The following is a 19,374-nucleotide window of genomic DNA, read 5'->3' on the forward strand; positions in this document are numbered from 1 at the left end:
AGCATACATGGCAGTTTTCTCACCTAACTTTTCTCTGAGACATGGACCAATATAACTTTCCCAGATGCCATCTTGCAGTTCCTCAAACAATTAAATTGTGGTGGCCAGCAGTTTTGATTTGCAAAGTGAACACCGAACCGTGACTTCCCCTCTACACCTTCTTCCTCATATTGACTGTATTGCTATACAATTAAGTCAAGTGCAGCATTAACTATTCCTTAAAGAAGGTAATTCAGATAATTATCAGCTCATTAACATAACCTCAAATACAAAAAAAGACTGCAACAAATTCAGAAATGAAAGGAATCTATAAGGACACGAAGAGGTAACTGGAGCATGAGAAACTGAAAGGTAAGTTATATCAAGCAGATTTGGTCACTCTAAACTCTTTGACAGCTCATTTTTTGATAAAGGAAATGCAATAAATCTTACCAACATTAACTTTAGCAAAAAGTTAAATATCATGCCCATCAGCAATTGTTAACTAAGTTGTTGACAAGTAACTGACTAAAACAAAGAGCACAGCCAACAGGAACAATTGAAAGAAAAGAAGAATTCTCAGAGAATTTCTTCATATTTAAACAGATTTTTGAATATTTTGAATTATGACTCAGCACAAAAAAAAAAAAAAAGGAGGAGTGGGCTGATAAATTTAAGAGATGTTATCAGCTTCTAGAAAGTCTGGGATATTGCACAGAAAGAAATAGATGACTCAGAAGATTGAAACAGCAGACATGAGAAGAAAGTCTTACACTATATACTCAATGCATTCTCAATTCATAGCACAAGTCTCTGCTGAAAACTTGAATTTACTTGGGGGAAACAGATCCTGGATGCACTTCTAAGTGCAGCTGTCAAAAAAGCAAATGTGACTGTAGGATTCATAAGTCAAGGAATTTCTAGTAAATATATCAATTCTATATATACAAATATATTCAAAAGGCCCCATCCAAGACCCAAGACAGTTTTGACTGCCCATACTTGAAAATAGATCAACAATCAGAACACCAAGGTGATGAAGAGCTTATTGCAAAAAGAACAAAGGAAGAAAGCTTTACTTATAATCAGAAGTAGGACATTCTTTTGAACAGCTACTCATCCAAATCTTGGCTCAAAGACAAGTAGGCACAAACCAAACAGAAATTAATTCAGACCAAAAATAAGACGGATTCCAATGAAAGATCAGTGGAAATAGGTGTCCAAATTTGAACAGCGAGGCCTATAGAGGAGCTCAATACATTCTTGAAGAAATATATGCGTGTATAAACTATATATATAGGTACATATATTTTAGATACACACACTTGGAAACAGATGAACACAGTACTCTGTGACCTAGAATACATCTTGCAGAGCATTATTAAGTTCCCTAAATATCTCTCTGGAAATTGGGTAGGATATTCCCCTCTGCTTCTTATTTGCTTCTTAAGGCTGAGAAATTATTTGCACACAATTTTGCTGCATTTTATGAAAATCTTGTATTTCACTCTTTGTATACTTCAATTTTTCAAACAACTAAGAAAATTTTTATTTTGTATGTCTACTTTTTGGGTAGTTGGGGAATAAATCTTTTTAAATAGTGTTTGGGGTCTTATAAACTTATACAATTTATTAACTATCTTGAATGGGAATATTAGACATATAAAAGCATAAATAATAGATATATTTATACCACACGATATATAGACATCTATTTAAACTGAGAAAGAGAAACAATAGTAAAAAGATACATAGCAAATAGACAAATGCTGAACGGCAGAGGAATAGGGAGGGAGAGATTCTGAACATCCAGTTTCTATTCCAGAGAATTTCAACGGTGAGCAAACACCTCAGTATTCAACAAAGGCCAAATACACATTCAGACTCTGACAGGATTTGCAACTTATATATGTGTGTATTGTCTATGCATTAGTCATTAATTATTTCCTAATAGCAGATCTCTGAAGTATACACTTCTCAATCTACAATATGAGTCTATTAAATAGTAATAACTGAATTAAGTAATAGCGGCAACCCCAACGTCTGGACAGAGCTGAGAGTTTTATCTGTCAGCACCACAGTGCTGACACATGGTGACCACAAAGCTTTTAACAAACTCCTTGCATGAAGGGCTGCACAAACCATTATGTATCTCCAATTGCTACAGCCATCCTGTTACACCAAAACCACGCCAAAAATATATGGATGTGAGTTAAAATGCTGAGGAAAAAGTGCAGCACACTGCTCTTTAGACATTGAGACAACATGAGTATCTTTAATATCAAAGGTTCTATAGACACTATGTATGTTAATCTCTATTTTCAATTTAAAAATTAATGCATTTTAAACTAAAAAGACACGATATAGTGCATTTTTAATCTATGATTGCATTGCAAAACAGCTGATTGGTCTAATAGAATATAGGAACAATTACCTCACTTTCACTTAAAAATATATACTAATCTATCAGTAGAATAAGGAAGACAATGTATTTAACTGAGAATGAACTGGACTGAAAAAAAATAAAAGGTCTTACAGGAAATGACATAACCTTAGTTCTTCCATCCATCATTATTTTTTGCAAACACACATACACACAAAAAGGTAGTAGAGTTTTAGGGAGAAAATGTAACATTTCAAATGCAACTTGATTACTCCAGTTATCAAAAAATAATTTGAATTAGTTGTTCCACTAAAGATTTGCCAAGAAATCTAAAATTTCTATTCAGCAGTGTAATAGTGACAGCAAAATTGCTATTGTGATTTTACATAGCAGATATTTGAAAATGCTGGTCTATTCTCCCTAGAAATGTCTCAATTCTCATAGATATGTGTTCTCTCAAGCATACATGATCTTGCATACACTATGACTTAGTAACAAAATAAAACAAAAAAAATTTAATGGCGGAAAAAAGCCTTTAAAATCCTTGTCAAATGGAGTATCACATTTTCACTTGAGTGGTCTGTTAAAAGATCCATTTTAGCTACCCTTCCAGATAAGCTTATCCATAAGAATCATACATTTTGCCATAGGTAGAAAACAAATATAATTTGTCACATGTTGTGCTATACAGACATTTCTGCACAGTTGCTGCACTACACTAGAATGTCTGAAGGGGAAGACACCCCAGGTAGTTGGCTGCAGACACATCTCAGCAACATGGCACGTAGCTACAATTTGACACATAGAGTCTTTATAAATCCAATGTCTATGAAGTCAAACAAATCTCCTTCTTATTTATAGTAACAGGCGAGAGCAGATCTCTGCCGTCTTGTTACACAGATGGTTGTAACATTTTTATAGTTAACTTACAACCACTGATGCCTAAGGAATAGACACACATCTGCCCCAAACTGCCAGTCCTGTAGGCTCTTCTTTTTAACTTTAGCTAGCAAAAATACAGTCGAAATACATCTAACAGTGTCACCTCCAAAAAGCTACCACAACAAAAAAGCCCCCCACAAATTTGCATAAAATGTATTGTTACTGTTACTGTTATACAGCTTGGACATTGATCACACACATTACGGCACAAATTACAGTAATATCAACTGTAACCACAAAATCGGAGAGAAAATTCACAGCCCTAAATTCCATATGTTTAACTTTGGAAAAATGTTTGGAAAGAATCTCATTAGAAGCTTCTAAATTTATGTTTTATTAAAAAGATTTTAAAAGAGCCTTATATTTCATATAAACAACTGTTCAAATGCCTTTTTTTTCCCCTTTAACTTCTTGATAAAAAGTAAAGGCATGTCTGGCTCATCTTGAAAAAAGAAATAAATTGCCTAGGATTTTCTTCTCCTGCTTGAAGATACTATACCATGTTTGCTGTATTTCCACATTTCACCTGGGTCTTCAGCAGGAAATGTACAGAAAAAGAGCTAAGCTACACAACTAAATGCTTCCAATTTTAAACACTGGCTGTCCACAGAAGCAATCCTCTAAATAGCTGACTTACAATCAAATGCTTGTTACACGTGAAGAACAGATGCAGAAAAGTAAAGACATAGTTGAACCTTGTACTATAAGAGTTGTTAAATAAGTTCAGGGAAAGCTTAAACAGCCTGATGAAATCCTAACTCATGACAGCTTGGGCAAATAATACTTATTCATAAATATGTTCAAACAATAATAGATCTAGGCAGGTTCTTGTCTTTTTCTTCTTACTCTTGAATTGGAAGAGAAAAGAGCTTGTGAGAAAGTGGATCTGCATTTACAGAACTGGTCCAACTACAGAGGTGAAAATGCATACCTGGTAATTCAGTTTGAAAACAGATTAAGGAAAGAATGAGCCAATTTTATGCAGACATTTATCCAATTCATTTGGCTTTGAATTTTTCCTTCATCTGGAATCTAATCAAATTATGTAGCGTGGAACACAAACCGCCCCCCCACCAAAACCCCCCCCCCCAAAAAAAACCAAAAAAACCAAAAACCACCCCAAAAGATAGAAACCTTTTCATTTTGCTGCATATTCTTTCTGTTCTTGACTAGTTTCTACCTTTAAAGCTGCCTTATAAGAAATTCTGCACTTTCTACTATCAGCTAATTTCTACTATGAACACCAATCTCCAGAATGGGAATTTGAAGAATTTAATAATAGAGTTTGCTTTGAGTTTGAAAAATCACAAAAATGGACTCTGCTACATAACAGACAAGAACTTATTTCTGGAAGATTCATATCCATGAAGTTACATATGATGACCAACTTCACTTGGACTCTTAACATGTCACCTCAGTCCTGCAAACTGTACATCTTTCTGTTAAATTTGCCTCAGCAGCATGTGGCAACTCTACCATTTAAGATGGACATCTACTTCTTTTAATGCCATACTTCACTGAGTAAAAACACACTGAAAGGATATTTCCATTACACTGAAAAGGCTGATTCCATATCCTGTTTAATGACTGCAACCTATATTAATCTCTTTCTTAGAAATTTGCTTATTTAATTTTGGACTATGTTCATTTGCAGCATATATACACACACAGATAGCAATGGCACTAAAACACTTATCTTGTTCACTTTCAGGAGTGCAGCTATGATGACTGCCAAACTACTTTTGCTCCAAAGAAATTCTACTGATCAATTAGGTATAGCTTCTTCCACAAAACAGTTATATCAGAGCCTGTCCTACTGTCCCTGGATAAAACAAGTACGAACAGAGATTTCTTCTCAAGCAAATATCACAATACCTTATTATGAAAATGCAAATATTAGGTTCCAAGTTTAGCCAAAATCATTTTTAATACAAGAAATTTTCTGAAGATCCAGAAAAACAGCAGCTGGAAAATTAGGTCAGAATGCACTTTGTGGGACTGTGTTGCAAAAAGACCACTGCTATTTGTAGCTGCGTACAAGGGAGAAACAAATGTGTTAAGAAGTAACCATCGTCAACAGTATTTTGCTGTGATTATTAGTATCTAAGTTATGGATGAAAATCTGAGGCAAAATACATTATCATTGTTTGTTGTTCTGCTTTTAATAAGTAGCATAGTCAGATCTCTATTTTCAAAAACAGAAGAGAAAAATTACTGGTTTTATTCAGTGAAAATCTTTCAACATAAATATATGGAACTGGGAGATTTATTTGCTGGAGTAGTTATTCCCTCTGCTTTTCTTCACCTACATTTGTAAACTTCATGACCAATTTACAGTATTTGGAATTCATCCTGAAAATCTACTACAGTTTTCACATGGAAATTAAAATTAGATTACACTGATTTTTTTAAAAGCAGTTTAGAGTATCAGTTTTCTCACTTATTAGTTGGATTTTACATAGAGTGCAAGATGACAATTAAAAATATGTTAAAAGAGTCGTCTCTTAAAATGCTGGTAAAATGTATTGTTCATGTTTAGAACACCTGATAATCTCTGCCATATTTACACATTCTAAAATATTAAATAAGACAAATGCTATTACTGCCCTGTTTTCTCTGTTGTCTGCAAAACAGCAGCAGAAGGTAAGGCATTGCCTGCAGCATGACCACTCTGCTTTCAAACCACTTTTGTGTTCTGGATTAATGCTTTCAGTCTTTTCTAGTGTATAATCATTGCTGCTGCAGCAGAGAATGAGCAACATTTTCCAGTAGATCTATTTTATTTACAAAAATAGATAGAGGAAAGGTTGCAAAGCATTTTAAATTCTACTAGATACTCATAATTCTACAGAGAAGCAGATAGGAGGAAAAAGAGGGGAAAATTTTTTTCTCCTGAAAGTAACCTCGAATCCTCAGTCCTACATACGGTAAGAATCTACCACAACTGAAGAAATCGAAAGGGAGGCAAGACAAATGGAAAGATTGTGTGATTACACAGATTAGGGGTGCAGTTGCAGCATTTTGAATTTCTTTGTTCTCTCAGCTATAAATGATGATGACAATCCAAGGTTACAGAAAAACAGGATGAGGTACAGACAGAAATCTGAAAGGGAAGAGAAAAAAGAAGTGGTTCTGGATGACTGAAATGAAGACATGAAGTGCTTGCAAGAAAGAAGATCACAGTCAGAGAGTAAAGATGGCAGCAAAAAAAAATTAAAAATCAATGCTTTAAAGAAATGAGGATACAGGACTGCCTGCCTTAATACATGCAAGCTCTGCTCCTCTCAGGTGGTCAATGATGAAAAAAAGCAAAGAGAATTTTTCCCAGTAAGGGCTGTCTAGTCCAAATAAAGTTAAACTGCATTTTCCCTTTGACTACTGACTAGAGGGAGCCTGCACAATTGGATTTGCAGAGTTGCCTCTCAGCCTCCTCTTTACTTCATCCTCTACCTCCACAAGCATGTCAAAACTCCCTCCAGTGCCTGTTACACTTAATGTGGAGTGGAAAACAGAACAAGAAAGCGTAGATGAACTTTCTGGAACCAAAAGAAAGGACTCCACAGTGATCTTTGAGGAAGTCTAATCCATATCACAGCACAAGTCATTATCAGTCTGGATACTCTGGCTAGAACAGTTAATTGATACTGGTGGAAATATTTCATACTAGTCTTGCTGCAGCTGCTCCCAGCTCATCCTGAGGAAGTCACTGCTTCTCTGAAAGGCTAGTGGTGCCTGGAAATTGTCAGTATTTCTCTGCTTACTGCTATTTTCAGTAAGATTTGACTGTTTATACAAGTTAAATGATGGTAACCCCCCAAAATACAACTATTACATGGCATAATGGAACCCACATCTGTACTCTAAATTCACATCACTGAATACTGAATTACTTCCTCCCTAGCTTCCCCCTGCTTTTTTTTTTTTTTTTTTTTTTTTTCTTTTAGTATGGTAAGACTATTCATACAAGTTAGAGCAGAGAACAGCCGAAGCAGCCCACACACATATGCACTAGGTTTAAATTCTTTGGAAGACTATGTTGTTCAAGCTTTCCTTTTATTTATCCAAAATGGCACAAGCAAAAGATGTTAAAAAAAAGAACTTGACAGAATGGTTGGGGAGGGGGAAGAGTGGTCATCTGATAAGAAAAGAATATTACTTTCACACAACCCTGTGTCATTTTTATGTTTACACAACACGACTGGTAGAGCTGAGCATATCACATACTGACAGATTAACAGGACCTCCTACCTTGACTTCATTCTCTCATGCATTCTCCCATGCTGGATACATTGTTGGTCCAATTCATCATTCCGTTTCTGCATCTTCTCCAATCTGCCATGGAGATACTCTTTTTCCTGACTAAGCTGGTTGACTTCAGATCTACAGAAGTAAAACAAAGCGATGATGGATGTTGTCAGATTTCATCCTGCAGTGTGCCATCAGTATGTGGCTTCAGCATTTATAAACTTTCATACATATATGTAAGGCATAAGCAAGCTATTACTAGAACTTACAGAAACAAAATGCTGTTTCAGAAAATCTTAAGACAAAAGAATACGATACTGGTGGGTACCTTCTAAATACGCTGGTGGCAAACACTCAGCTATAGGTTGGCTACACTAATTTCAGCCTAATTTAAACAGGCATGCCATTTGGCATTATGCATTGCTGTTAAGTAAGATCAATAAATGTAAGTTCATACTCATTAAGCAAGAATTTGGTTAACATTTTGAAAACACATTTCAATTTTTTTATTAGAAAAAGCTAACATTTAGTTTTAAAAAAAACAGCTACTTGTTCAACCTTTACTCCACTTTATACATTGAACTCTCAACTGTTACAGGTTGAACTCTCAATAGTTGTACTGTTTTAGAAACTTTAGTAACCTCCTATGTCTAAAATGACATTGCACAGATTACAAAAAAAAAAAAATCAACAACAAAACCCCCATTAAGACCTCTCCCACAAAAAACACCCGAGCCCAACCAAAAACCCAAAGCCTCACTAGGAGGAAAACTAACAAAACTTTAAGAAACAAGGGATAAATCATACAGGCACACATTAATCTACATAAAACTCAGCATAGCCTTTAAGAATATTAGTCACTTCTAAGCAATTCTTATTCTTCACGGGTGAGAAGAGACACCAGATCCATGAATGACCTGGGACTGCTACTTGCTACATCTCTAACCATCAGCCCATGGAGAAACAGGCATGAGCTGTTTCTTAATATCAGGAAAAGACCTCAGATTAAATTGTGATAAAATATACATTATGCACTTGTACAACTTTAACTCTTTGGAAAAGGTTAATGAGAACATGTCAGAATCTGCTATACCATCAGAAAGTACGAATCAAAAGCAAGCAAATTTGATTTATGGCATCTGCCACTTCATATCTCAAGGTTAAAAAGCTTCAGATATATCTTTAAATCATAAACTTAAATATGCTGCAATTACAGCAGAAATATACTTTACCTTCCTGGCTGTTATAGAATGCAACAACAACTGACATTCTGAAAAATACAACAAAGTGCAGGGAGGAAGGAATACTCCTCTTTCAAAAACATGTTGTTACATTGACAAGTCAAATCTAGAAATGACAACATGATCTTTTCATGTTTAAATAGAGAACAATGCATCGTATCATCTGTGAATCTAAAAGAACTTAGCAAGGGAAACTTTGGACCAAGACTGTATGTAATTGAATTTAGATTGAGAGTTACAGCTCCATTAAGGAAGATCACACACAAATACATCAAAATTGTGCTGATAGATTTGTATATCAAACTTCAGTGCACAGGAGTTTCCTGGATGGGTACATAATAGTGGGCAGGATGTTATCTGAAGGTAGCAGAAACTGAATTTTTCCACCAATCATTTTACAGAAATACTAGTAACTTAAATGTCAGCATTAACAAAGCCTTGCCAGCTGGACCAACTGTTATCACACAATGTGAATGCAGTCTGTACTCGATACTGATGCTGTAAGACAGACAACCAGTGGATAAAAGAAAAGGTTCACTGCAGAGCAGCTCAAAGAGACCTGACACAGGACTAAAGTCAATTCTGCGTTCCTTTTTTGCTAGCAAAATTCAGCAACAGCATTTGCCATGTAGTAATACTGTAAATTATCACATTTGTAGGGTTTCCCAACTGGGAGATCCTGTTTCTTTTTCTGTATTTATGTGACTGTTTCATTCATGGAAACAGCAGAAGCAACTTTCAAGGTGATAAAAGCCTCAGCTTTACAAGTTATTCATCTTGTTATCCATCACACTTGAAGGTGCCCAAAGTCATTCTGGAAAGATCAAGTAATTCAAATCAACCAAAACTAAAACACTACTGAAAATTAAAATTAATGAAACAAAATTAAGTGATGAATGAATTAAAAGCATGAGTACCATAATCTCCAGTCTCTAAAACAGAGCTCTAAATGCCTGATGCTTTGAAGCACATTACAACTGCTGTCTTTTCCTTAAACACCTTTTGTTAAACATAATCTTTTGTAATTACAGTTAAATACAGAAAAAAAAATTCTAATATGACATTATTTACACAATGTCCTTTCCATGTAACTATCTAAGAGTCTGACCATCAAGACTCATGTATTAAATGACAGTGAAGTTTTGAAGGACAGCACATATGAAGGACAGAATAGTTAGGTCCATGTGAAAAGGTTCATGTGTGCTGGCATTAAAGAGAGAACACCAGTCAAATACAGTACTGCATACTAAGTGTCTTCTATCATCACTTGTCAATGATTCCCTCTGCATCTTTAAACACACCTTTCATCCACCTCAGTTTCCAATCATTAAGATAAGACAGCTAATTCTATGTGATATTTAAGTAACTTCACACATTGATAGGTTAAAAAATATCTCCAAACCACTGTAATTGTAATAAAAGCCTAATAACTTCATTGAATGCTATAGCACATTTATATACGAATAGGAATTCCACCCAGCCAGAGGCAGGAGGAGTCCTGTGTTAATGCTTCTGAACTACTCTGCTCCCAAGGTATCATAGCAGGGAAAGAGAGAGGGGTTAAGTGTCAAAGCACTTGTTCACAGTACTGAACTTCAGAGATAATTCACTCATAATGCCGAAAACAGAGGCAAATTAAAGAAACCTATGCACTAATTACTGTGTCTGATGGATCCTGTGCAACTAAAGGGCACAGCATGGATGTGCTGATGTTGCTCCACCAGAGCTACTCTGGGTCCAACAGTGAGCAATAAGCTGTGGTGGACTCAGTAGAAACTGAAGCATGCAGGCATTTGGAGTGCTGCCATCAGAGCGGAACTCAGCAGGATGGGGCACTTCTGCAGACTCAAGCTGGCCCCACAAGTCAGGCAGTCAGGGGCCTGTGTGTGCTTCTGAGATCTGATACACTCAAATGACCTGTATGAAATCACTATTATTTTGAAATTGCACAGAGCAAAGCTAAAACATCACATGAAAATGTAAAATGTATGCCTGTAACTGGATGCATAATAGACTTTGCCAAATCTCATTTACTTGTCACTAGATCAAAACTAATTGATGGGGGCAAGAGGAACAACAGCAACAAAACTCCCTCTATGCTTCTGGATCCATTTAACTACCCCAACTTCTATTTAAAAATAACTTTATGGTTTGATCTACCATCTTTGCTGGAAGAATCTTGGAATAAACCCCAAAGAAGTTAGCCTCCAAAACACTTAAATACTAAAGGCAAAAAAAGAGGAAATGTTAAATCATCACAATTCAAAGTCAATCTTAGAGTATCTTTAGGATGAGCTGATTTTTGAACACAAAGGTGGCAATGCTGCCTTTACTCCTCTGAACTAGGCTTTGCATAACAGTGCTTTTTAAACATTGCCTTTTCCTGCTCTTAAAACCAATTGTTTACTTGCACAGAAATTAAATACACACTCTAAAATATTTTCTGCTGATGCAGTATTGTTGCATCTAATTTTAATGACTGAACCTTCAGACAGACTGTTCCCCATCTTCATACAGCCACCTTCAACAAACATTTCACTCCTGGTATTGAGTGCAACGACTGCAGTCAACCAAACATGCAGAAAAATAGTTCAGCCGGGTATGTGTTCTTTACTTCAATTAAACTCACACAGTTGGATGCCTACTGTTGCCAAACCAGTAATATAATTTATACATTATAGTCCAAACAGTAAAACTACACTAAAAGTCATTTAACAATATTTATAACACCATAAAATACAGTGTTAAAATATATGAACTGCAATATGTACCAAAATTATAAAATTTGTTTCTCATCATCAGTGATTAAAACCAGGATCATTGCTCTAGCTTCAATACTCACAACCCTGGTGACAGATTAGAATTCAAATCTTAATGATCAATTTACAATTAACAAGATAGAAGTGAAACAAATTAAACCAACCATTATATATAACGAGACCCAATGGACTCCCATTGTTCCCCTTAATTACAAAACGCAAATCACAAATACACAGTGGGTAGTGTTAAGCATTAATCTACAACCTAGAAACTCAGACAGTGACAATCTGAGGGAAAAAAAGAACAAAACAAGAGAGAAACAGAGAAGAAATCAACAAAGGGCTGTATTTTTAAACATGCCTATGCATACGAAAACCTTCACAGACACCATCTTCTTTCTGCACAGCTTGAGGGGTTTATAATTTGTCTGACATTGTCTTACTGACGCCTTTCTGTGTAGGGACTAGCTCAAAAAATGGTTCCAGCTTACATATAAACACAAAAACTTCAGTTTAAATTTCTCAGAAAACCTGCATTAAATATAAAAAATATGTGCCATTCAGATGCATTCCACAGAAATTGCAGAAATATGTAGTTGTCACAGATAAATTTGAAATGTCTCTTATTACAAATGGGTACTTCCTATTAAACCAAATAAAATTTAAATAAACTTACTGCATCTGTTATTAAAAGAGCTTGAGTGTTCCTCAAATTAGGTAATGGTATTGGTAGCATACAGTTATTTCTTAAACCCATGGAAATTAAGGCACAAAAATTCTAGAAGTACAGCAAGAAAATACACATCCAGGTCCAAAATTCAGTTTACAGTAACGTCAAAAATATGGGAAAAAAAAAAAGAAAAATATTTTCTGTGAAAATAGGGCACACTGCTGCTTTGTGATCTGCTTTTATTAATGTACATAAGAACTAAGTAAACTTCCCCAAATTATTGCTTTTTTCCAGAAGACAAAACTACATTATTCTGTCCCAGAATGTGGTTTTACATTACACTGAGCGACAATGAGCTGAAGGTTGCCATTCAGAGAGGTGCTACTGAGAGATACACGCCAATCATGCATTTAGAACTTGGCTAAAATAATCTGATTCTGGATCTTATCTCCCGATGACATCACTTTGTGAAGCCATTTATATTAGTCTGTCATTTTCCACCATCTCCAGTTCCACCTTGCTCTTCTCATTTTTACCTTCCTTATTTTGTCTCTACCTATTTCTCTATCCCTGTTACTGACTGCAGCAGCTCCCACTCCAATGAAGGCAAGCTCAAGCTATTTTAGGACCACTTCTCAGAACCACTTTCATGCATTCTTCCTTACAGTTTCTTTTGTAAAAAAATACCACTTCCTGGAGATGCAAGAGGGCTCCTTTTCCCATTTTCAGGTCCTTGACATAGTCAGCTAATGCTGCTAGGTGGAGAAACACTTGGCAATCTCTAGTATTTATTTTCAGAGAATAATGTGTTTTCACAGTATGTTTTCTGTCTTTCCTTCATCCTTTACAGTTACTAGTCTGTGACTGTGAGCTCTAGCAACAAAGTCTGTGTGCTTTTTTATTGCTGGAATAATAATATGATTTGAATCCATTTAGATTTTGCATTACCGTAGAAGAAGAGCTCTGCTTTTTCAGAGGAAAAATTTTGTTTGCTTCTCTCTGAAGTATCCCTCACAACATCTGCATGAGAAGATTGCTTACAGTCTCTCAAGTTTATCATTTCTTCCCCAAACACTCTGGATGGGATTCATCTCCCAAATTCAGCCACTTAACAGCTAGTCAACACTTTACATTCAGTGGGAAGTAAGATGGGCAGTGGAGGCAGTACCAGTGGGAAGCATCATATATTTATTACAGACATATATATATATATATATTTATGTATATATATGTCTGTCATCTACATAAATCATTCTCCTTTCACCATTCCTAGGAAGAGGGTACTGGGGTAAGTCTCTGAGTGAGTGTTGCCTCTTTTACATTACCTCCAGAAGATGTTTAAATCCACTCAGCAGAAGAAGAATCCTGTCTTGAAAACCAATTTTATCTTTGCTGAGTGTTTTCTTTACTTCCCATCGGCCACAAGATGAATACTAGCCTTAATTACCAAATTCATTTTGCATGCAATTCACAGAACCTACAGAATGCCCAGTCTCCACTGAAGTCCAGTTTACCACCCTAAATATGAACCCAAAAAAAGTTTCAACAGATACTCTTTTCACATTTAAAAATGTAAAATCAAATTATTTGCTACTAAAGAACTACAAAATTCATATTTCCTTTAGAAAATAGTTCTGTCTTATAGAACTTTCAAATAGATACCTCCATGGCTTTGTATTTCTTTATATTATTATTACTTCCAGGTTTTGCCCACTTCCTCAGTTTTTAATAGCTTTGAACTTAGATCTGCTATTGATTGATAACAAGCAGCAGCAGAATCAGAGCATCACGCACAAGAATTTTGATGACAATTATTTTATAGACAATATTCAGTGTGTAGTGTAGTAATGTGAAAAAACCTTAATTAAGTAATTAAAATGACAACAGTTTTGACATCACTGAATCTTTAGCGTTTTTCATACAACTTTAGATGAACTGTAGCTTTTTAAACAGTTTTCTACTCTTCATATTAAGGAAGGAAATACTATGCAATTTTTTACATTGGAATTGTTCAAGAAATTTGAAATAATAGTCAGAAACATAATCTTAAGCGGCATATATTATACTGAATTCTTAAGGGGCACATATTACATTGATATGATATGTAACACCTGGGACAAAATGAAAAACAATAAATATTAAAATACAAATAAAAAATAAAGAAGCATGTCCTAGTAATAAAAAGGTCAAGTTCAGAAAAATATACTAACCTGTATTTTTCTGACATTTGCTCCAACTTCCTTGCCAACACAAAACATTCTTCCTTTAATTTTGCTATGAATGTATTCTGGGAGGTCAGTAAGGAATCCATTTCTTCTACTAGAAACCACAAAATTATGATACTATAAAATTGCAATTATATAAATTTATAGATAACATAGAAACAATTTTATATATTCTTTATTTCTTTCTTCTAGTTCATTCTAGTCTTGAAATGTTATTTAAACTTCATCTACTTGGACATCATCACTTTCCAAATTAAGGCTCTATGTCAAAATTAGCTAAAGTGTTAAAGCAATGTTGCCACTGAATCTGGTCTTGTAAGAGAAGAATCACTGTGAATAGATATCTAATCTGGTGGGCTTGCTTTTTAGCTAGAAGTTCACTGACATTTCTAGGAAGAATAAAATTGGCAAGCCATGCTTTAGCAGACTTTTGCTTGCTCAACTGGTGCAGAGGATACACCAGCAACCCAAATGCTCACACTGTAGACTCATTTCAGTATCTCCTTAAAACAGCAATTCTTTTATTTGCTGTGTCCTGAGCTTACTAGGAATAATGTAATTTTTTATTCTCAAATGACAGGATTTAGACTTACTGCCCAGTGACAATTGAAGCTATTTTATAAAGTAATTTTCAGTTACTATCATTTTGCACTGCACCTAAACTCATGACCTAGAATACAGCTATCTTTATTATTTCAAAAGGAATATACTGCAAAATTATGTTTCTTGATTTCTGCTTTTAAAATCAGTGAAAGCACGACCACTCTTACCCAAATTCCTTGTATGTGTCTAGGGTCATAATAAACAAGGTTTTCTTTATAGACACTATAAATTGCTATAATTTTCTAATCCTACTAGAGGCGTATAAAAACAGACCCAGACATAACATTGTTCCATTTTTGTATACTGGGACAATTTATGCACCAGGAGGGTAAATTACACTTCCCTTGTGCAAAATTACACATGGTCATATGCAGATGTGCTGGCTAAAGGAGGAAAAAATTATTGAGAGCTTCTTTTCCTCTAAGTGTAGACAGTGGCCATAATGTAGCTGTTTGCATTCCCTGAACACATGGAAACGTCCTCTAATACTGTGATAATGCTAAAAAAAGGGGGGAAATTAACAGGAGATATAAACATGCCTGCTACTTACATATTATCCAATAGTCCTTATAATTAATATATGTTGTACAGTTTTCCTAAAAATATTGCATGGCTGGTGGGTAAATACGGTATTTTGTTAAACACATAAGTATATCATGTTCTTTAACAGCTGAAGCTCCTCCTCCTTTCCATGCTCATGGGTTGTGGATTTCATCTCTTAAGAATTCTTTTTTGTTTTGTTTATTTATAATATGCAATTCTACTAATGTTGTTGGCACAGTACTTCATAATACAAAAAAAAAAATCTTTTTTGTTTGTTGGAAAACCCATTTTACCTCCAGATTAAAGTTAGATGTTATTGATGGGCTCAGTCAATGCAATGAAGTCTCCTATTATGAGAACCTGAAGTATGCAAGGGATTAAACATCTTTCTTCTAGATTGAGGATGTTGGGGGGGGCACATGGTAATGCTAAAAATGTTTGAGGCTGCAAAGATTAAATAAAGGAACATATCAATTTGGAGCCAGTGAATTACATCCAGCTGCGACAGTGAATTAAGAACCGATTAATGGCTAAAGCTTTTCTCCAGTTTGGATGCCGAAGCAAACTCATTAAGCTTTTAGAGTAGCTATAATGTGTGTACTGTGGGAACTGTTCAATGCTATTCAGGAGACTTTAACTGTAAGCTCAGAGCATTTCCCGCAGAGCTTCTGATGCTATTTTCTTTATATAACATGTGTGCCTGAAAATCCAGCCAAAAACAAGCCCTTTGTTTTTCTACTTTGTTGTGGTCTCTCTCAGCTTTACGTTTCTTGAACACAGGTAAATAAACTCATAATCCAGATGGTGCAGCAGATGTGAGAGCAGCACTCTGAAATCAACAGACAGTGGGCAATACTTTCCATTTTCTCTTTTAAACGCTAACTAATATGTAATTCGGAATCTCCGGTGTAGTTAGCATCTGCTCCCTTCGGCCAGCCAAAGGTTACAGGTGTTCCTGATGTCATTTCACAGTAAGGCGTGGGCCTGGCTTGTGAGTGAGTGCCCAGGCTCTAATCTTTCCCTACCACCTACCAGTTTTCTCATGCTGGGCCTCCATTTGCTGCATCTTCTGTGTCAGCTCCTGCTCTCTTTGCTGGGCCTGAAGGGCTCGGGCCTTTGCTTCATTGCAAATGCTGTGCTGAATGCTCTCTTTCTCCAATCTACAAAAAAAACAACAAACAAATAGGAAATAAAGAATAATAAAAATCATATACTGAAGAAGATAAATTAAAAGGGTAAAACAGAACATTCAAATAGTAGTAATAACAAAAATCTGGCCAAGCTTTTCACATTAAACATTCTCCTCCCACTTCAGGTTATGCACACTGACCTTTCTTTTACAATGTCAAACATTCTCCAGTGACTAGTAGAAAATGGATAAAAAGTATGATCTATTTCCTGAGAGAATATTGGCCCTGCAGACAAAAATAGGGTTTTATTTTTAAAGAATTTTAACACGACCTCTTTTTCATAAGGAAGCATACCAACATTCACTTTGCACCGAACATATTATTTGCATTTTCTTTTAAATGCTATTTGTTTAATTCTGCGATGAAGCTTAGGGACCTGACCCTGAGATGGACTGGTTCCCAGTGAATCAGCAGGAGATAAGTCAATGGGAGCGACTGCACAGTGCTCGTGATACCGCTACTCTGAAAGCTTAATGAGTTTTCTTAAGCAACCAAACAAGTTTCAACTATTAATTTATGTAAATAGGAGATGAATGCATCCATTACAATAGAGTAGACTGCTAGCACCACACAGGCCCAGCCCCTTGTGGTTCTGCTCAGTGGGGGGTTGTACAGGAAGGTCTAAAGCCCAGGACTATTATTGAAGTATGCAGGCAAGAGAGCAATTTACTTGACCAGATATGCAAGATGAGGCAATCCACTCCTGAGGCAAAACAAATGCTAGACTACCACACTCCATTGAAGCATTTTATTTAATGCAAGCCAAGCAAAAAGAGCATGGAAAATAAAACCCCAAAAAGATACATGCATATAAATTAGAAAAGAGCTTGAACTACAAATTCAGATCTAAACTTTCCCAAAGGTCGTGAATATTTATCTGGTGCATGTTGGGATCCACATTTAAAACGTCAGTGAGTTCACGCATACAAGGACTGATTTCTAGATTTCAAATGACATAAGCAAACACCTTTCAACTGAAATGACATTTAATAGCTTGGGATAGGCTTCAAAAAAGTCTTATAAACATGTTTTATCTAGGGATATTACCTATTTCAGAAGACTACAAAACAGAACACGGGCACAGATCATGTAAGGATAAAGCCACATCTCATGTGGTTGCTGCACTTAACCTTTGGATTGGAGCCTAATAACCCATCCGAGATATTGCAATATCTCAGCATGACACACACAATGTTAAATCTTCTCTCTCAAATTTACCCCAAAGCAATACAAATGGTGGGTCACATTACACTAATTCCTGGTCCTGATGTTTCAAGCCCTACCTTAGGCAAAACTCCCTTGGAAATCACAGGCAGTTTCTTCTGAGGTAAGACAGCAAATATGTTTAGATAGCAAAAATATTAGAGCGTTAAGGAAACAAAGCACATTTTTAAAGGAAATTTCATATATTGAATAGCACTTTATCACATCACTCTCAGAATTGCTTTGTGATCATATTGGGGCTATCCTAAGGAGTGATGCTCCCATCATTTTTTCAGTGCAAGTTCCAAATATGGAAAGCATTACTAAGAATATTTTTCCCGTATTTGTTGGAAACCAGTCTGTGCAAAGCCCTTTATTTTACAAATGTTTTTTGTCTTCAGAAAGTCGTTATAAGCACTGGATTGCTCAAAAAACTAAAGGAAAAAGAAACCACTAGCTACTCTCACATTCCTCTGACACTTTCAGCTAAAGAAAGTGTCAGTAGCACAGTATTTTATTTAATAGTTCTCATGTGAGATGGCTTTGTGCAGTTGGGTGCTGTGCAGTCATCTGGCACACAGCTGGCTGGCTGGCCTTCTGCTGGAGGTAACCTTCAGCATGCAGCAAGCTGCAAAGCTCAAGCTACCAAGGCAAACCTGTGAAGGTCCATTCCTCATCATTAGGGCTCCTCACGATGAACTCATGCTAACCAGCATGAGTCAAAATAAATGGAGAATCTACTGCCACCACAAACACTCTCCTGTGTAGGGGACCCAACCAAAAGAACCACTCACCTGTGTCACTTACTGCATAGAACAAGCTAGCAGGAGCTCAGAAATCATGGAATTGTGGTGAATGCCCTATGGCTGAAGTATGTATGGGGTGGTTGAAGAGGAATTTATACAGTGCATAAAAGCTCAGTTGTAGAACTAGGAAAACACAGATAATTCTTACACAGAAAAGCAGCTTTTTAGAACTTAGAAGATTTTGTAATTAAAACACATCCAGTACCACATAAAGCAATATCTGAGATGCTTAGAACTGCTCAGGAGAAAAAAAAAAAAAAAAAAAAAATCCTGGAGCCAAATCTGTCTAAACAGAGTGGCAAGTCCTTCATCCACACCTTGAGTTGAACCTGCTCTCTAAGTTCAATCTTCCTACTGGAAATTTCCCCAACATATATATGGAGAAAAAAAAAAAGTATAAATTATGCAGAAGGCAGCCAAAGAGATTTCAGGATCTATTGGTAGCTTTCCTGCTACAAACAACAAATACTGCGGGAGTTCTAGAAGCTTTGTCCTGTCTGTCTGCCCAATTGCAATTTCTTAAACCAATTCTTTTACAGTTCAGAGTAAAATAAAATCTATGGACTGCAGACAGAAGGAAACAGT

At 35.8% G+C, this 19,374-nt stretch overlaps 1 protein-coding gene across 1 annotated transcript in view; it reads right to left on the reverse strand.

Annotated features, from left to right (window-relative positions):
- The window catches only part of SDCCAG8 (SHH signaling and ciliogenesis regulator SDCCAG8), a 105,756-nt gene that overhangs the window by 31,198 nt on the left and 55,184 nt on the right, over positions 1–19,374 (reverse strand). Inside the window, exons 14-16 of the mRNA XM_066315968.1 lie at positions 16,623–16,750; positions 14,430–14,538; positions 7,553–7,684 (exon numbers count right to left, since the gene is read on the reverse strand). Of these exons, the coding sequence (XP_066172065.1) occupies positions 7,553–7,684; positions 14,430–14,538; positions 16,623–16,750 (369 nt within the window). The remainder of the gene's footprint in view (positions 1–7,552; positions 7,685–14,429; positions 14,539–16,622; positions 16,751–19,374) is intronic.

The sequence above is a fragment of the Sylvia atricapilla genome, chromosome 3, assembly GCF_009819655.1.
Source record: "Sylvia atricapilla isolate bSylAtr1 chromosome 3, bSylAtr1.pri, whole genome shotgun sequence".
Lineage (NCBI taxonomy): Eukaryota > Metazoa > Chordata > Aves > Passeriformes > Sylviidae > Sylvia > Sylvia atricapilla.